The sequence below is a fragment of the Eucyclogobius newberryi genome, unplaced genomic scaffold (genome assembly GCF_026437365.1).
Source record: "Eucyclogobius newberryi isolate DKJ021-1_F unplaced genomic scaffold, fEucNew1.0.hap1 SCAF_112, whole genome shotgun sequence".
Lineage (NCBI taxonomy): Eukaryota > Metazoa > Chordata > Actinopteri > Gobiiformes > Gobiidae > Eucyclogobius > Eucyclogobius newberryi.
In genome coordinates this window covers 261,850-282,083 of record NW_027315738.1, presented here as the reverse complement: position 1 = coordinate 282,083, position 20,234 = coordinate 261,850, and the positions used below count along the sequence as shown (strand labels likewise).

The window sequence follows — 20,234 nt, the reverse complement described above, 5'->3', positions numbered from 1 at the left end:
GCAAGACACTTGACCCACATGGTCTAGTATTAATCTGGTGTGTGTCTCGCTCTCTGTGTCTCTCTGTCTGTCTCTCTGTCTGTCTCTCTGTGTCTCTGTGTCCTTAGGCAAGACACTTGACCAACATGGTCTAGTATTAATCTGGTGTGTGTCTCTGTGTGTCTCTGTGTGTCTCTGTGTGTCTCTCTGTGTCTCTCTGTGTCTCTCTGTGTCTCTCTGTGTCTCTCTGTGTGTCTCGCTCTCTGTGTGTCTCTGTTTGTCTCTCTGTGTCTCTCTGTGTCCTTAGGTAAGACACTTGACCCACATGGTCTAGTATTAATCTGGTGTGTGCGTGTGCGTGTGTGCGTGCGGGGCTGATGCCGGAGAATGATTCATTTCTGTCAGTCTGCCCCAGGGCGGCTGTGGCTATAGAAGTAGTTTTTCACCACCAGTTGTAGAATGAAGATAAGAGAAGCTTTATTGCACCGTAAACAACTTTGGGTGTCGTGAAAGTCGCTGTATAAACCGTTTGATGAATGAATAATGAAGTCCTTCCCTCAAGATGATTCTCTTGTGACATTATCTATACTAATGATCATAATATATTTTACAAATGTCCTGTCCTGGGCTTCGTGCTAAAGCATAAAGTGTGTTAATGTCCCGTGTGTCTGTGATCAAAAGGACCACACAACCTGAAAGAATGTCAGATGCTGTGAAGTGTCAGGCGTTTGTAACCGTGCGGAGCGGGGCATAGTTTAGGCTGCTCCTCACGCAAATATGTATACACACGTCCCAAAGTAACGTCCACGGCAACGCACACTTTTACTCACTGTCCGAGTGAAGGGCGCACGGGGTAATGAGCGTCTGAATTAGGGCGTCAGTTATTTTGTTGATTTTAAAACGGTCGGTGGCATTTTTCTCAACCAAAATCTGTATCGGCTTTATACATCGAACACAAAGGAGAAAGCAGAGAGCGATTTGAATCCACCTTTTACATAGATATACTATGTATTAGTACTTTTCTGTATGCCGAGTATAAGTCGCACCAGCCAAAAAATGCATAATAGAGAAGAAAAAATCATGTATAAGTTGCACTGGAGTATGAAATGTATTTGCAAGTGTGAAAAGAACAAATAATATCACATAGAAGTCGCTCCGGAGTATAAGTATATAAGTATAAATATAAGTATGAGTCGCACCCCGGCCAAAACTATGAAAAAAGGTGCAACTTATAGTCCGGAAAATACGGTAAATAGTGCAGTTTAGGTCGGATCATAACAATACACATTTTTAACTAGTATTTTCTTAAATTTTCTTCTTTCATCAATATCAACTTTGAATATCACCCTCTTTTGTAAGTGGGAAGACTTGGCTAACATTACAGGTACATCCCCATGTCTATTCGATTAATCGGTCAGCGCGGCGTGTCTTTTGTGTCGTTTTAATCGACTACAGCTCTAATCCGATTCCATGGAAACATCAGTGTTTTGTATCGTCGAGGTTCCCGAGGTGGTGAGAAGTAATGACACGTTTGAACATGTTAGATATAATGCAATGATATAATTGTTTTTTCATTAACTTTATTTATTTAAACTGAACCAACTGACAAGGAGCAACTGCCCACGAAGCGGGCGTGGCCACAGGTGTTGGCATGAGTTTGTTTTAGTCTCTGTGACAACACGTAAATCTTTCATCATTTACACAAAAAAATTTATTCATTTATTGTTTTAATACACGTTTTACTTTGTTTTAAGTTCTTGTGACGTTATCCCGGGAGGAAAGGAATGTCTCGCTATATTGTCTGTTAAATGTGCCTGTAAATTGTAGTTGAGGTTCATGTTTTGCACACTTTGTGAATGGAGAAATACAGGAATAACACTTTCTACCCGTGACGTACTTAGAGATTTACCGAAACACAACAACTGCAAGATTCTCAGTTTTGTCCATATTATTTCACACTATTTGTGCTAATTATTTGGCGCAGATTCCTTTTCATTACCGAACGTGATTTCCGCTAGCGTTTACTTAGCATTTTTAGCCTATAATGTGTTTCTATTTGATGGGTTTTTTTCATGTGATGTTTGTGCACAAAAGGGAAAGAGGATAGTTTGTTAGATTGTTTTAATTTAAGAATACAGCGACGGTACAACTGTCTGTGGTCGCCGTGTGGCAGTGAAAAAGTGCTGTTTGTTTTGTGACAGAATCAACACTGAGTTACGGTCTGTTCCACCAGCTGAAGGTCAAATGAACCAAAGTGTGTGCTAATGCTCTCGGTGATGTTTAAACAGATATAGAATAGTCCTACCTGTGGTTCAGGCGGTTTAAACGTAAAGAGGAATCACTGTCATCGTGGAAAAGCAATCCAAGTTATGTATTTAATGTGACGTATGACAGGCTTTACCATTTTGTAATTTTGACTTTATTCTGCATATTTATACCTGCTGTACATGTAAATTATAGTTTTTGTGCCAATCGAGTTGGTATTTGTGGAGAAAAGTATGTAGAAAATGACAGGAAGTGACGTCACACCAGGGACACGCATTCCAGTCAAAGTTCATGCATAATTTATACTAAATAAAACTACTTCTTTGACTCTCCAAACAATAATTCAACAACATAAAGTTGCTCTCATCTATTTGTATTTGATTATAATTAAATTAGAGTTTTCCTGGTGTGATATCATCAATTATAAACAGGAAGTAAAATTATAAACCTAAAAAACAAGCTATTATATATAATTATACTTTTTAGGAAATATTTAATTCTATAAATCTTAACATTTTAGTTCACTTTGTCCTTCAAACTGTCATTCAATTTATTTGTATCATGTTTTTTTTTTTTTTCTTCAGAAAGTTCAAGGGCGGAAACAATTAATCAAAAGTTTGTTTGTTTTTATCACAAAAAAGCTTTAATCATCATTATTATTATTTAATTGTGTCTGTGATTTGTTTAATTTATACAGTTAATTGGAATCTCGTACAGAACTGTTGTGTAGCGCAGATGTTAGCTGTGATCATGTGACGTAAATGTGTAATTAATTCATACTTACTGATGTAACCTGCCCCGTTTATATTGTTGTTGTTGTTGTTGTCTGTTGCCAAGTAACTGAGTCATTCATAATATTCTAGGGAAACTGTGTCAGTAAAAGTGAAAGTGCAGTTTGAGGGACATTCTGATGTGTAAAATATGTTATTTTAGGCTAAACTCATCATTTCTTTTAACTATGATGAACGTTTTATTTAAAAAAGGATCAAATATGCTTTCAAGTAAAGTAAAAAATAGATATACTTCTTGATTCTTGCTTATTTTAAGTCCAAACAGGGAGAGAAATGAGTTAAACGAAAGGAAAATAAAGAGGAGGAATGAGGTTTTACAGGTGCAATCTCTGTTCCTCTTTCCTCACTTTCGATTACCAGTACAAACCATTACTTACTTCATTGTTGACACAGACGACTAAGTAAACGGCGTTTGGAGATCTGTGTTGGGTGTGGCCGTTTGACTGATCCACCGCTCCGAATCCTGTTTTAAAGGAGGAACGTCTGCTCTTCAGTCTGCGTGAGCCAAACGAGTTCAGGACGCGTAAATAACTGCAATATTCTGGGACTCTGGGCGTGTTACCGACTCGGATGTTATAAGGCCGGGGACATCCAGTCGCTCTGTCGATTAATCGGTCGATGGAGTCTCGAGGTGTGTTGATTTGAAGGATTTTTTCGCACGACGGCATGAAAGAGAACAGGAGTAGACATGGACACTAGCAGGAGTTCTGGAGCACACCGAGGGTTTTGCACAGGATCCTGGTTCATTTGAGAGCGTTTGCCAGTGCCACGCCCTCTTTTAGTCGATTCACTTGGAATGACTTTAGTCTACGTAGACTTCCCTTAGTCAATGATGGGGATGTCACGGCTTCTAATTTTAGCGTCACTATTATTGTGAGAATTATTATTATTTGCAACCAAAATGACAATAAAATCCTACATTTTCTTTCCTTGTTTTCTGCCGCTCCTCAATAGCTGACTTACTTTATGAAATCAAACTTTCTGAAAGATTAATTTGACATAAAAAAAAGCACTTAACGTTTAGGTTTACTTTTTTGAGGAAGGGCAGAGCACAAAGGACTTAATTTTGCTTCTAAAATTGTCACATTTCTCTTAATTGAACAAAAAAAAAAGACCTAAATTTGTTTGAAATTGTTTGAAAATTGTTTGAAAAACCAAACACATAACTCTTCTTTTAAAAACGTCACAACGATAGTTTATTTTAGTATTTACAACAATATTGTGACTTTAATAATCACAATTATCGATTAATAACCTTGACATTCCCACTCAACGACCGCCTTTAAAAACAGAAACTACCGTATTTTCTGGACTATAAGTTGCACTGGAGTATAAATCGCACCAGCCAAAAAATGCATAATAGAGAAGAAAAAAACATAAGTTGCACTGGAGTATGAAATGCAGTTGCAAGTGTGAAAATAAGAAATAATATCACTCCCAAGTATATAAGTATAAGTCGCACCCCGGCCAAAACTATGAAAAAAGGTGCGACTTATTGTCCGAAAAATACGGTATACGTGAAAATGTGTGTCCCCCGTCGTGCAGCAGGATTAGACCAAGATCATATGAACGTCGCGTGTTGTATTGTTGTTTTCCACACTTTCTCCACACTTTTAAAAACACGAGCGCCGGGCGAGACGCCGCCTTGCGCCCGCGGCCTCGTATCGCTCCTCTCTCTTTTCACGTTGGTATTACGTTACCGCTCCATTCACGGCAGCAGAGCCTGGGTTTTTGTGCGTTTGCCTGAAGCGGGAGCCTCTTTTCACTGCTTCTCTTTGTGCCTTATCGTGCACCCTTTGCCCCCGCGGGCTCTGTCGGCACAAACTGACCGCTGGTGTTATATTTAACTCCCGATAAATATTGGCAGCGGCAGACGTCTGGTCCTGAATGTGAGGCCCGCTGGAAAGAACTGATAACTGCTCTGACATTTAGGTCAATGGAGTTTCACTGGTGGGTTTTCTTTATTGACAGATTAAATGCAGTGTATCTGAAAATTAGTAGTGAACTCTTGATTTTGTGTTGTGTTTTGAAGATCTTAGACAACACTTTGCTTGATTTTCGTCCTTTTTTTGAGCAGATTATTGGTTTATCGTTTGTCTGATTCATTTGTTTGTTCTATTGTGTTTAGATGTAGATTAGACTTTGTGGAACGGTTCAAACTTGAAGAACCAGATTTTGTCGCATGCTTTTTTTGTTAGATTAGTGGTTCGTTTTGTGTCCCTGTTGGTCGCAGAGCTCGACGATACACAACTTGTGGGTCGAATATGCAAGAAGGGATGACAAGATTAGTTCCTTGTTCATCGATGATCGTGATTATTCAGGTCACAATATAATCATAAGAACCAAAAACGTATTATGAGAATTTCAGAAGCTGAATTAAGTGTTTTTGATTCAATCTATCTTCCAAAAAATAGACTTAAATGTAAAGAACTTGATTTAATCTGTCGGTTTTTGTCAAATGTAACTTTATTTTGTCTTTCAGAAAGTTCAGTTTTGTAAAGTCAGTCACAAAGTTAAGGAACACAGTCTCAATAAACATGAATAATCGTTATATCGGGATGTTTTTTCTCACAATAATCGTAACACTAAAGTTTGATGTAGTTACTTGCAAGTGGTTAAATAAAAAGTATTATTCTATGGCTAAACTGGTAAAACATTCCTCCTGAATTAGACTATTGTAGGGCTTCTACTATCAATCATTTGGATAATTGATTCATCAGTCAAATGTTTATCTCGCAAACAGCAGTGAATTATTGACAGAATTTGACCCTAAAGTGATTGAAGACGCCCTGATCGAGTATACGTACGGACAAAATACACAATATTGATGTCATTCCTGCTTCGTCCTGAAACATACACTCTCTGCACATGGCATCTGGAGTCTGTGTGTGCTCGGTTAACGATTATTCAATGACGTCTTTACTCGTTTTGGACACATTGTCTGTTGTGTTGACTCTTGCGTGTGACGCTTTGTCCGGCCCAACTGAGCGGTTCCTCTTCTAATACAAATGCTATGAATGCTTTACTGTGTACACAATGTAATAATAGGCAATCATTGATTACTTATGGCAACTTATTGGGCAGCTATTGACGTATTTCCCGGACATTACAGAAACTTAGAAACCACCTCAAAACAGCACTGAAAGCAACAGTCCAGCACAAAGTGGCACTGTTAATGTTTAATACTCCAGGGTCAAACAACAACCTCTAAACCAGACCACGTTATTTAACATCAATCCACTTGTCTTGCGTTTAGCTGGCACTGACTGGCTTTTTCCACTGCTTTTTTTGTTTTTTCCTTGCCACACAAAACACGCATAAGTATTCATCGAGAAAACAATTAGCTGTGTGTCGACCTGTGGCTCTGACTCGCGTCTCCTTATAAGGGAGTGGACCGGGGCTTCCTGTGTGTGACATCATTTGGGAGATGGTAATCGCAAACTGCTTCCTGTTTGTTCAGCGCGGTCAGAGAACTCCAGGCCAGAGCGCCGGGGTCGGGGAGGGCGGCAAACTGTGGGTGATACGGATTTGAAGTGGACTGAATGTGTATCGAAATAAAGTGAACGTAATTACCGTTTTGAAATGTACAATGACCCGATGTTTGAGTGATAAATGAAAGGCCCACCATGCATTATCCAGGGGTTTAAGGTGTATTGCGCATGTGTTGGGGACTTCTGCGTTTGACACATTTTTAATTCCACTGGGCGACCGCAGTGCCAGCGCCCCGGGGCACCAAGCTCCAGCGCGTATTTCAGAGTTACCTTTCCTACGGTTAGCCCACTGTGCATGTTTGGGTTCACGTGTGGGGACCATTGAATGCAAAAATCACAATAAAAAGGCCCAACTCGACCTGGGAATCGGACTCGGGACCGCTTTGCAGGTTTTTAGATAGAGACCCGTCTTCCCTTATTTTGGACGGGGTATTTTAAAATGTGGACGGGCATTTTCGAGTGCAGGGACGGCCATTTTATTAATAACTCTTAGAAAAAAAGGGAATATTATCATTAAATCGGGTCGGGAAGCATTTGACAATATCCGCCATTACAGTTTACTGTTTACAAGTGAAAATTTGCCTGCCGTGCGCTGATTGGTCGACGAAATTTGTGTGCCTGGCTCTGATTGGCTGCTGAGCCGTGGTCTGGAGAATGCCGAAGCTACTTGTTTTTTCGCCTAGTCGGCCCCCGTGTTTTCAGATCCTATCTAAAAGCCTGCCGCTTTGCTGTGCTGCCATGGCCTTGATGTTTCACAATTATACGTTTATGCAGCCCAAAGTTCTCCTGCCCCATTCTCCAGATGTGAGCTACGTCTGCTAACTGGAGGCTAAAACCACAACAAAATGAAAGGACACGTTACGTATCGTTTGTATTGTTATTGGCCTTTAAAACATGCTCTGGAGTACCTTTCGAAAGCCTTGGCATGTCATTCACATTCGTTGCGTCACTTTCACTCCACTGTACTTGGAATTGGTGTTAGCACAGTGGCTATAAATCATGGCAAACGAACCCAAAAACTAGCCGACGTGCTAAGCACACAGTTGTGACGAACGCGATTTGATGTCGGAACGAGTTTAGTTTAGATGTTTTTTGTGCATAAAACCTGCACAGGAAGACTCCAGATTTCTACCTGTGATGGAATTATACGGTGAAATTTGAAACTGATTTCTGAGCGCAACCTTGTAAACGGGATTAATTAAATGAGTGTGAATGAAGCAGAATACAAGCAGTTTTGATGAGGAAACGGTGCTATAACAGGGTCAGTTGTCCGTTGGATGCTGCGCAGGGTTTTTCGTATGTTTTAGTCTTGGTTTGAACGGGCGTGCAGCTGCTTGTTTACGCCGCCGTCACTATAAGTCACGAGGGCTTGTATCCAGGTCTAAACTGTATACTTAGAACCACACGAAAACATAAATCACACAGGGGCAGTAACCTTACCCCACACCTCACCTCTGTCTGCTGCTGCCGTTGGGGTTACTTCCAGTCACGCTTTTACCCATCATGCATCATGCGTACGGTTTTGACATAAACCACGTCTTCCGAGTAAAAGGTTTCACCATTTTAGAATTTCAGCGCGATCCTCATGTCGTAACGATGATGTAAGCTGGATTTAACGTTGGGAAAAGTGTTCTGTAGTTGTTCAGGATTTGTATTGTGTTTGTTTGTGGCAATAAAAATGAAATTGGTGGTTTTAGTAGGTGAGAACAGGTGGATTTGACTAATTACTGTGAAGTATCAGCTCTCAGACGCTTTATAACTTCTTTAAGGAAACACAAAGCTTCCACTTGGTGTTCATAATAACATTTAAATTGTGACTATGATATTACATTGTCGTCTGAGTCTAATTTAACTTAAACCACATTCATTCTTTCCTGTTTGTTGAGAAATTCTGATTTTGTCCCATGTCTCCAGCTCTTTGGAAATTCACTGCTTACATTGCTCCAGCTTCTTGCTCAAATGTTTTCTGAAAGGTCTATTTATTTATTTTCCTCTCAGTAGCACGTTTGGTAACCGTGTGTTTGCAGAGCTGACGGCCGCACAGCTGCTGCTCTGAGTTTGTGGTTCAGCCCGAGCTTTGAGGGAAAATGTTTTACTTTAGTGAATCGAGGAGTCAAGGGAGAAGATTATATTTACTGAAGATTGACTTGGAGACAACATTACATGCTAATCTTGAAATTTAGCAATCGCAACATCAGCATTCCCATAAAGCAGGGCTATTCAACATAAGGTCCGGGGGCCAAATCAGGTCCTCCAAGCGATTTAAACCGGCCCATAATCCTTCTTCCAAATAAAACTTTTTTTTATTGTGCACTAATAGAAACAATTCTTATATTTTGTTTGACTTTTTGCACACGTGTAAATGTAAAAATGCAATATAATCCTAATGTGCTGAAGCCAAACTGACTGAACTTGACTCCTGGACCATTTCAAATATTCACACGATTTCACAATGAGAGGAATGCAAGGTCAATAAACCTCCCTTTTTAGTGCCTGAAGTGCATAGAACGTGTTTAACCTAAAATGAAGCTTAAAGGCCAAATAATAATCAAGTAATAATCGTGCTGAAAAGCTATTTAATCACCAAAAAATCTTCAATTGTGACGATATTAATGTTTAGTTTCCCTGTTGTTTTACTTCACTGGCATACATTGAACATTGCGGATAGTTTTGAAACGAGCTGCACTTTATAGCATATTATGTATAAATATTTGTGTAAAAGCAGAAGAGTAAATGTGAGAAAAGTCAGTCAGTGAGTTTGACTCATGTCTCAGAGTGTTTTTCACAGCCACACCCTCTGACCCCTGTAAAAGGAACTACACTTTTCCATTTTGTCAACAGCGCACCGTGACCCGGACAATAAACGAGAAGCGGGAGTGTAGTCAGCGATGTTACTTACAGTTTGTTTCATTTTGAGTTTTTTAAATAGAATCATCTCAACAGTTTTAGTGAAGTTAGTTGTCCGACAAGGCACTGTATCATCCCTATGTTAATGCCTGTAATGTTCCACCGTATGGCAATAAACAGCTCTATCTCCTTGGAGACGGCAGGTGACGCCACTGGGCCAAGTTACAGGTCAGATCTGTGGCGAGGCAAGCCCATTCGCTGACCATAAGAAACTGTGTTTTTCAAGATATCTTTTTATAATAAACACCTGTAACTGAATAAATAAATGTCGAATGCCAAAAAAGGATGTCACGATATATAATGTTTTACAATTACTGTGAGAAGAAACAATAATGATAATAAACCTCACAGTTTTATGATTATTTGCTTTCGTTCACACGTTTAGCTTTATGAAATCAAACTTTCTAAATGAAAAGGTAATGATATTGTCACAAAGTGCCAGATAAAAGTACTTTACATGTAGTTTGGCTTTTTTGGAGAATAGTTTTAACTGAAATTACTCATTGTTGCTGCCTATGATTCTCACAATCATTAGTTTTTACGATCATATAACCGAAATGATCACGATTACTAGAATTATCAGAGTAATATTGACATCCCTAAAGTCATCACCAGGAAAGTAACATCACAAACCTTTAATTGTGAGAGCAGAGTAGGCTAGAAGTTTCCTCTTTAGTCCTGCATCTGTCATCACCATTTAAATAAATGTTACTGACTGGTATCCGGGGCATGTGGGCGCTGCGGTGGGGACGCCGCACATTCTCCTTGTCCCACATTTAACCGGCCGAGAAACTAGTTTGAAGAGCTTTTTATATTTACTTAATCAACCTTGAGTCACCGGCGAAATCGTGTTGCTTTTAATAAATTGTAAAGTCACAAAGCTTTTGAGTTCTAGTTTGAGCCGTGAAAGCGTCTTTGGGTCACTGAAAAGCGCTATATAAATAAAAGTTATTATTATTATTATAAAGTTATACAGAGTTTGAATGAAAGCTGTGCAATGAAACAATCTTTATCCCAATTCAGTGGGGATATCGAAAACGTATTCAAGTGATGGAAATATCGAAACAATATAATCAATGAAAATTATTGCCATTTTCTTAGAGCAAAGCATTTATTTATTTTTACTCATTTATTGATCACAATTTTCTATTTGATGTTTAGTAAAAACGGATAAATATGGCTTTCAGTGCTGATTTTATCAACATAAACAAGACAGATTTTTAAAAAGTTATTGAAATATAAGGTGTCAAATTTATTTGACTCTTAACTCAAAACCACAAGCTTTTACTGACAAAGGATTGGCTTTAGACCTCAATTAAAAAGTGGATCTTTGAAGATTTGAAACAACTGGATCTTGATTAAATCCAAATTTGGCAGCCCTCGCACTTTCACACTTTATCACTTGTTTATTTAGTTTTCTGCTTACTATTTAGTTTTCTGCCTTTTACATTGCCACTATAACGCCCATTTTATTTACTTTTCTAACATCTTGCATCAACCTCCATCAATAAGTGACTGACAACAGCACAAAGCCGTCTAAAAAGTGTAGAAAACCCAGAGGAAGTGCAATCAGCAGTTTGTTTGACAGTAAATTTACGACTTTACATTGTTTTTGTGTCCTCAACATAAGTTTGAAGATGACAAAGGTTCAATGCTCCTCGTAATAAATCAGAGCGCTTTGTGTTGACCCAGCTCATGGGCTCTCAGGAGAACCGACCCATTGAAATGTGCTGAATTGGTCCCGTTCATGTGGGAAAGTAAAAAATAGCAGTGACGAAATGGAAGCGAGTGGAGTTTCGTCTACTCCGAAGCTTCATTTTTAAAGCTGCATTGCAACTAACAATTATTTTAGCCGTTGACTTGTCAGCGATATTGTTATTTTGACTAGTTGACTTTTAATAGTCTACATTTTTAACCAGATGAAGGCGTAACTGTGGTGAGTGAAGGCTTTTAGATGGAGAATATTTACAAATACAGTGCAATATTGATACAAATCTGATATTTTCCTGACTATAAGTCGCACCGGAGTACAAGACGCACCAGCCAAAAAATGCATAATAGAGAAGGAAAAAAACAAATGTAAGTCACACTGGGGTATACGTTTTTATAAGTATTTTTAGGGGAAATGAATTTGCTAAAATCTAAGACCAAGAACAGACTTTAATCTTGAAATACAATTTAAAATAATAACATTAGAGAACATGGTGAATATGTGACTGAACGTGGCCAATCCAGTTACATGTCTACCCGGAGACATTTTGAGTTATTCACAGATTCTGAAAGTGTGAATTCAAAGCTTTCCAATGATGTCTCACTCATGTAGATCTGATAATATTTGAGTAAGTTGTGGTCATTTGAATGTAAACAACTCTCAAACCCTTTCACTGAGAAAACGGCTTACAAAGTTTCTCACCGGAGTGAGCCCAGAGTCACATAACTATAGCATAAAGAACATGCTAACAAGTTTACCAAAGCATCAGTTTTACCCCAAATCACTAAATCCATTGAATTCTTCTTCCTCTGTGTCACTTCTAAACAACTCCACAACTCTGGAGGAAGAGGAAGTGCAGATTCTTCTTCTGTGTCACTTAGAGCCTAGAGCGCCCTCTTGTGGTTGTCAGTGTAAAAATAATAAATAACATCACATACTCGCTCCGGAGTATAAGTCTCACCCTGGCCAAAAGTTTGGGCCGTTTTTGAAATTTGATTTAATAAGGCCGCCGTCTTTGTAGGTGTTTTAAAGTCTGTATCGTCTAGATGACTATTACGAATATCAATCTACAACTACGATTATTTTCTATAGCCGATTAGTCACTATTAGTCACTATTAGTCAATTATTCATTGCAGTTCTTCTGTGTGACACTAAGTTTATAGTCGAGTCATTACAGATATTTCATTTAGATGCCAAAGAAGTAGCTTTAATCCGCATCGACTGCGGTTCAACTTTTACGTAACCCTTTTACATCAGAGAAAGTCCGACATGTGCAAATAATCAGAGCGCTGTATTTAAGAGTCTGCAGGAGAACTACTGTGAGGAGGAGGCAGCCAAACGACGCACTCGACCTGCAAAATGAGCCCAGAATTATCGTCCAGATGTAGACTTCTGGATGCTGCTTTTTCCATTTAATAATATATTGAATTCTACCTGCGTCAGATTTCATGAGGGAGTTCAGTTAATTTATTATGTTTTACGATATTTCCGAATAGGATTGAGACCAAACCAGGACCAGTGTGGAAACCGTTACATGTTCAATTGACTCCTCTGTGATCACGCTTCATGAACATTTCCATTTGGCAAGTGTGTTCAGAAAGTACAAGACGTCTTTCACACTCGAAGCCCAACATCTCTTCGCTGTAGGGCGAGTAACCGCTTCATTCGTTCATGCAGCAAGAAGCCTTCTGTTCAGATAACTTCTCCTTTCTGCTGTTGTGAATATATGTCTTTTAAAGGACAAATATGATGCATTATTTGTGTCGTTATCAACCTTTCAACGTGCTCTTGAGTACCTTCACACATGGTGTAAACCACATCACATGGTTTAGCACAAAAAAAGTTGATAAAAACAGAATTAACATCTGTATCTCTGTGCTGTTTCCCAAGGCATTAACTGAATTTTGACACCATCTACTGGCCGCAGAGGGAATTACACAGGTTAATAATAAAGGACTGGATCGTTTTCTGAGATGCTAGGTGGCCACGCAGTTGTACTGATCGTGATTGGACGGGAGAAAAGCACAGAAGGAGTCTGAAGATGATTCACAGATTGGGGAGATTCAGAGTGTTTTTGACGCTCTGGAATTTTAAAAACGGGATTTATCAAATTAGCGGGACTGAAGCTAAATGCTACCGCAAGCATGTTTTTGTTGAGAGAACAATGTTAGCACATGGTTTAAAAAAAAAGGTTAATTTAGCATAACATGTGTCCTTTTCATCGTTTTGTCGTTTTATACAAAAATGGATTGAAAAACACAACATGAACTGATCACCATTATTTATTTGTTGGCACTTTGACCAAATAGTTGTGAAATCATACCCTTGTCGGATTGGATAGATTAGTTTAATGCCATACTGTGGAATATTCCAGGCACACAAAGCCCCTCTAGAGTCTGACCTCACGATCTGCTTGAAGAGACATTATTGTTGTTTGTACAGGATAAAATCTAAACCACTGAAGCACTTCTTCTGCACAGCCTTTTCATATTTCAGCTTTTAAACAGATGGTAAATGTCTCCGGGCGTTTGCTATTTTAGGCTCGTAATGTAACGAGATACTTTCAGGGAAAGACTAAAAATAGTCTTCAGGTCACATCTGTTTCTGATTTACTCCAGCCATTTCATAATTTTCACTTTGCACAAATGGCCAATGGCTACTGTAAACGTGGTTAGGAAAAACAGTGTCCCAGCGTAGTCCCAGCGTAGTCCCAGCGTAGTCCCAGCGTAGTCCCAGCGTAGTCCCAGCGTTGTCCCAGCGTAGTCCCAGCGTAGTCCCAGCGTAGACCCAGCGTAGACCCAGCGTAGTCCCAGCGTAGTCCCAGCGTAGTCCCAGCGTAGACCCAGCGTAGACCCAGCGTAGACCCAGCGTAGTCCCAGCGTAGTCCCAGCGTAGTCCCAGCGTAGTCCCAGCGTAGACCGTGTGTAGACCGTGTGTAGACCGTGTGTAGACCCTGTGTAGGCCCAGTGTAGGCCCAGTGTAGGCCCAGTGTAGGCCCAGTGTAGGCCCAGTGTAGGCCCTGTGTAGTTCAGCTATAACTAAGGGCTGCAACAACAATTATTTTAGCAGTCGACTTGTAAGCAATATTAAAAAATAAATAAATGTATTTGTAGACTAGTAAATGATTTCAAATGTGACTTATTTTCTAGGGATGGTGATGATATCGGGTTCAGTATTGGCCAATATCAACTGATTTTCTTTATTATAGTAAAAATAGACGCAGAAGAGCAATTAGGCTGAAAATATGGCCATATCTGTACAATATCATGCTACAAGCTATTTTATATCCCAAATAAATACTTTTTGTTGCTGTTTTTATTACTTGTGAAGTCAATTTGTGAACTTAACTAAACTAGATTTGGAATGAATTTTCATATCTAAATATCGATATTGGCAAATAGCTGCAATTTGCAACAGCATCAAGCCAAATTTTGGGTAATGGTATTTTTATTCCACTAAAATTAACCAGTTAAAGCCAAAATATGCTGAAGTAAAAGTATTTTTCATTGATTTAATGACAGCTAGAGCTGGGTTTCGATTCAAATTTCAAGAATCGATTCGATTCCGATTTTTACGTTTCAAAATCTATTTTTTTCCGATTTCTCAGATCCCATCAGATTCACTCCGATTTCGATCTGATTTCCGATTCGATCCGATTTTGATTCGATCCGGGGGTTAATGTTATTAAAAATGAAAAATGTATTTGAACCGTTTCCTTCACTTCATGACTGTGTAGAGAAGCAACATATTAAAACTAGTATTATATCAATATTAAACAGCAAATCTTAGAAGTATTGGTAGTTACTGATGGAAGACTGATGAAAAGGTTAAGGGTCAATCTACCTTCAAGAAAGATAATCCAGGAGTCCTGAATTATCTTTCTTGAAGGTAGATTGAAGTTCACTGAGGGAAATGTAGAAAATAATTTTAATTTAAAAAAAAATAAAAAAATTATAATATTAAAAAAATAAATTAAAAAAAATCGATCTTTGGACGTACAAATCGATAATCGGTCATTAATATGCGAATCGATTAAAAATTGGAAAATCGATTATTTCAACCCAGCTCTAATGACAGCGCTATATTTGTGATAAAGCCTGTTTTGATTGGTTTCTGTTCATACTCCAGATAACGACTAATGATGGTCAAAATAGTCCAGGATTATTCTAGTAGTCAATTAGTCACAGCTCATGTTCTTGATTAGCGCTGGCTTCTGGTGCAGTTGTATTTAGACTCGTGTTAGACTTATTTTAGACCGTGGACCACACTAGATCCATAATACTTCTTCTCTGATTACACTCGTTCAAAAAACACTTCCAGCACCCGTCAGCCAATTAAAAACTTGTTGGAAAAAAGGGAAAGCTGGTTCTAAAATGTCATGAGGAAATGCATGAATCTGCAGTACGTCACTCTCAGACTAACCACGCCTAAAGCCACAGTAAAACCACCACAGCAGAGAGGGAGAGAGAGAGAGGGGAAATACTTTGACGCAGAACACAAACTCACACACTCCATTTAAGGAAAAGGATTGTGCGTTTGTCCTGAAGCAGAGGGAGCACAGCCACTGCCCACAATGCACCAGTGTACGGCCACAGCTGGGATGAAACATTAGCATTTTGTGGATTTGAATGGAGCTTTGTCACACGTAGTGGACAATAGGTGACAGACAATAATAAGTGCTTGTTCTTTTCAATGGTTTTAATAACATAGTGAGTTGGAGCAGGGCGATTTGGCACCAAAAAGATAAATAGCATTAAAACAAATGTACTTGAACAGCTCGTGCTCGATTTTTTTAATTCACTTTTTCTTTTCAAAAACAAAACTAAATTGGCTTTCAGTATTTATTCAATGAGCATGAGCCAAAATATGCTTTCAATCTGTGCCGTTTAACACGAAAAACTCAAAATTCTTCCTGCAAAAGTCCAAACTCTGCCCCAAACGACATGATTTTGCTGATAGCACTTTTTGATTAAAAGAAAACTAGCACATCATCGACTATTAGACATGACTGAATCTCAATCACTATTAAAATATGATTAATAAATATACAGTAGATTGATTAATGAAAACGAATCAATTACTCCAAACCCACGGCAATATGAAATGTAGTGTTTCTGTGACATAAATGCCAGGAGGTAATCTATAGCACCTATATTCAAATAACTACCGTACACATTGATTAGCCTTAATAAATTATAAACAAAGATTTTACTAAGAATTATGCAGTCTTAGTAACTACTTAAATAAGGGTGTTTTTGTATGTATCATTCTTACTAAACTATTTGTTCATTATAAATCCAGTGTTCATTCATGCTTCGTTAGTCCCACATTACTCACTCGTCTCTGTATAACGGTAATTAAGACCGGAAGGGCATCTGACGTAAACTCAACTCTATTTATGGCTGGACTGTATTTATAGAGCCACAGCACAGTTGACTAAAGTGCTGCACACATGTTCCACAGCACGTATAAAAAACAGCGATAAAGTAGTTAATAATCGACCCACAGACTTGAGCTAAAATGGAAAAAAGTATTTAAATTCACCATGCCAGATTTTATCATTCATAAACTTGTTCATGTCCTCTTTGTTTAACATTTTATCATAACTTTTTACAAATACGTTGGAGCATGTCAAGTTGCTGCTCTCTGCACTCTTAAACAGTCCAACCCGTATATCGCAGCATTTTTAAGACTGGGACAACAAGTCTTGCCCCATATTTTGTGATGATTAGAAAGATCATTCTTTTTGAATTCATGTCAGTCAAACCACGTTATATATGGAAACTGAAGGTGGTCAGATTATTGAAATATTGTGAAAAATGTAGCTTGTAAATGTACAAATAAAGGTAGAAATGTTATAGTTCTACACTTTTGTGGGACATTTTACAGTTATAAACCTCAAATAATACATTTAAAGACCAATTTAAAAACATTTCTGTTGGTTATTGTCTGAATATTATTATCAAGATACTTCAAAATAATGTGGAGATTTTCCCTTTTGTCTCTTTTGTTATAGTAATTCCTCTTTCTAGTGGCGCCAATGAAGAACTTGCCACTGTTCACAAGCCAAATCAGCACTTTTTATCATTGCATTCAATTCCCACACTCAAAATCCACTGTAATTACTTCTCCTTTGCCACTTTCTCACTGAACTTCCTTTCGTTTCATTCGTTCACGGGATTTCTTGTCTTTTCAGGCCGAAGCGCGGCTGGCGGCGAAGCGAGCGGCTCGAGCGGAGGCGAGGGAGATCCGTATGAAGGAGCTGGAGCGGCAGCAGAAAGAGGTGAAGAAACACACGCTATAACACCCATTTTCACCTCATACGTCGTTTTAGTAGCGCGCTGGGGGATCCTGGAAGCCTCGGGTCAAGGGCCAAAGGTGAAGACAAAGTGCGCGGCCGGAGATTTCCCCAGTTTAAATCCGTAAACGGTGCGAGAGGCAGAGGTTATCAAGAGGTCGTCTTTATCTGAGGCCTGTGCAGAGGAAGCTGCTGTTGTGTCACTTGTGTTCCTGATAACGCATGATAGAAATATAACACATCACATACTCATCAATTCTAAAACTGGATACACATTTGAACAAGTATCGATGTAATATTTATTTTTGCAAACAAAACGGAATGATTTTGAGCTTTATCAGATCAAATTTAAGACCACGTGGTAACATAATGAAAGGACTATTTTGTGTTGAAAAGTACAGTATATTGACTAAAAACGTACATATTTTTTGTCATTAATCTTGACGCCTCTAGTTTTATTAGTAACTAGAAGAATTAGTTAAAATCTTCAATAGTCATTTCAATTGAAAATCCAAAAAAAGTAATGGAATGTTCTTTTTTCATCTTGATGTTTAAATCACATTCACGTTAACCTTTCAGTCAGACAAGTTTGATTTCCTAAAGTTTGTCACTCACAAGATAAACTGTGATCAATTAGACAATGTTAAGTAAGTAAATTAAGGAGTAAATTAAATGTTTTCTCTCTTTGTAATGCTAACATTTTATACACAAGTCCTTTTGCCAGACTATAATGAACAAAAACTTCACATTTTGTAACATACTGTACATTTATGCTAACTGTACCAATATTTAGGGCATTCTTTTGTTTGTTTAAAACATTTAAGATGGGATTTGCTGTCTGTGACTAATGGGCAATGTAGTACCATCAATGTCAACCGTGTTCAGACATTTATGGTTACAAAAAAAGCTTCTACCGGTAATTGGTTACAAATATGAAATGTTTAGTTTCCGTATCAAAAGAACGCACTCATGGGCAATGTCATTAAGTTTTCCCACTGCTCGTCTCTGTCTCTGAGCCAAACTAATCATCTTTAAACTTCAAACTCTCCAATTGATCTTGGGCCAAATTAAGAAATAGTCTGAGATCTGAAGCCATAAAACTCTCGGATTAAACGCCCCTAAAGGAGAAAAGCACAATAAATAAGCCCATGTTTTTGATAGATTTTCAACTTTATATACGTACACAGTGATGATAGAGACTTGGATGACTATGGGCTTATTTGGAAATGACTGTGTTGACTATGGCCATCGTCCAAAGGGCATTTAAACTGCATTTAGTGTCTCTTTTTCTCTTGATTATAGTGACATTTCCCAGTTTTACTGAATGAATGCAGGTGTTTGTGTTGAGACAGGAGCAGATCTGAACTCTTGTTGGTCTCACTGAAGTTACTCTGTGTAGTTTGTGTGTATGGGATTACTCCGGTCTAAGAATAGAGGCCCCCTGTGGTTCAAACCCTGTTCCTTCACCTGTTAACACGACGCTACACTACGCTGCAATGTGGAAATGAAACCTGGAAAGCTGGTGTAGTTTTGTTAGAATTGTTTGGCCCCATGTTGTAGCTCTTCTAGGAAATTCACTGTGTTGAAGTGTAAAGTGAGTTTGAGACGTTAGTATTGTGACATCACTTCCACTGACACAATAAAGACAAGATTATCGACCTGATTTCCACTTTTAATACACTGAAAATTGGTGTTCTTTTCTTACACCTTTGTTTGAATGTGGTTGATTTACTGTTTCAGAGACTTCCTGACTCTGACATCATCCTTAATACAGGAGTACCACAGGGGTGTGTGTTGTCACCTGTTCTGTTCTCTCTATATGCAATTTACAGACAGTAACGTTAAGCTCTTTAAATATGTTGATGATATGGCCATAGTTGGTCTTTTTGATAAGAATTGAACTGTGAACTGTAAATATGTGTCCCAGGTGCAAATGTTTGAACAATCTTGTCCTAAACAGTGCTAACCCTGTTCAGTCCATCTCTGATCAGGTCATTGGTGCGGAAGTATCTGGGAACTTTAATGACGAGCTTAATTTCACCCAATATGCTAATGAGATCTAGAAGAAATGCAACCAAAGACACTACATGATCAGAAAACTCAGCGGCTTTAGTTTGAGCTCACATATTTTGGAAAGAGTTTATATCCGCCTGATGCAACGTGTCCTTGTTTTTAATCTGTGTTTGGTTTGGCTTTCTGACAAAAACCACACAACCTGAACAGAAAACTGCAAGCAAGATAATTGACAAAGAACAGAATAGATTTTTTGATTTTAATTGCTTCTTTACGTTTGAAATATTGCAGACTTTTTATAATATTTATTTGTTTTTGTTATTTTTTTCCTTCAATTTTTTTCTTTTTATTTTAAAATCTTTTTTTGCATTTTTAGTATGATCAGTGTACTTGATATTATAATTTTGCATATCTTCAAAACAACACTCACAATATCATCTAGCCCAAAAAATATTGTTCCATTTGTTATTTATTAAACAATAAAACGCTGCAGTAATTATCGCGACAGGCCTAATTACAGGTGCTATAGCGGAATAAAAAAAAACAAATGCACTTTCTACTTTGCTGAGCTTAAAACACTAGAATTGGATGCAGAGAATGCACATTTTCACCCGACTAGACACTTTTACAATACATCCGTACTGTGGCAAAACTGATTTTATTATATTAAATGCAACAAATTGGGTACAAAATTGCCCATTGACCTTTAACTTGACCTGGATGGATAAACATTTGGCAAAACCTTCAACTGTACGGATCCCCGACCACAATCCGGGTG

General features: G+C 38.3%; 1 protein-coding gene across 8 annotated transcripts in view; it reads left to right on the top strand.

The window, feature by feature from the left end:
• lrrfip1a (leucine rich repeat (in FLII) interacting protein 1a) overlaps positions 1 to 20,234 on the top strand; it is a 63,054-nt gene that overhangs the window by 3,815 nt on the left and 39,005 nt on the right. For all 8 annotated transcript variants that reach the window (XM_072440189.1, XM_072440185.1, XM_072440181.1 and 5 more), the window contains exon 2: positions 17,342 to 17,428. In XM_072440189.1, coding sequence (XP_072296290.1) covers positions 17,342 to 17,428 — 87 coding nt within the window. The remainder of the gene's footprint in view (positions 1 to 17,341; positions 17,429 to 20,234) is intronic.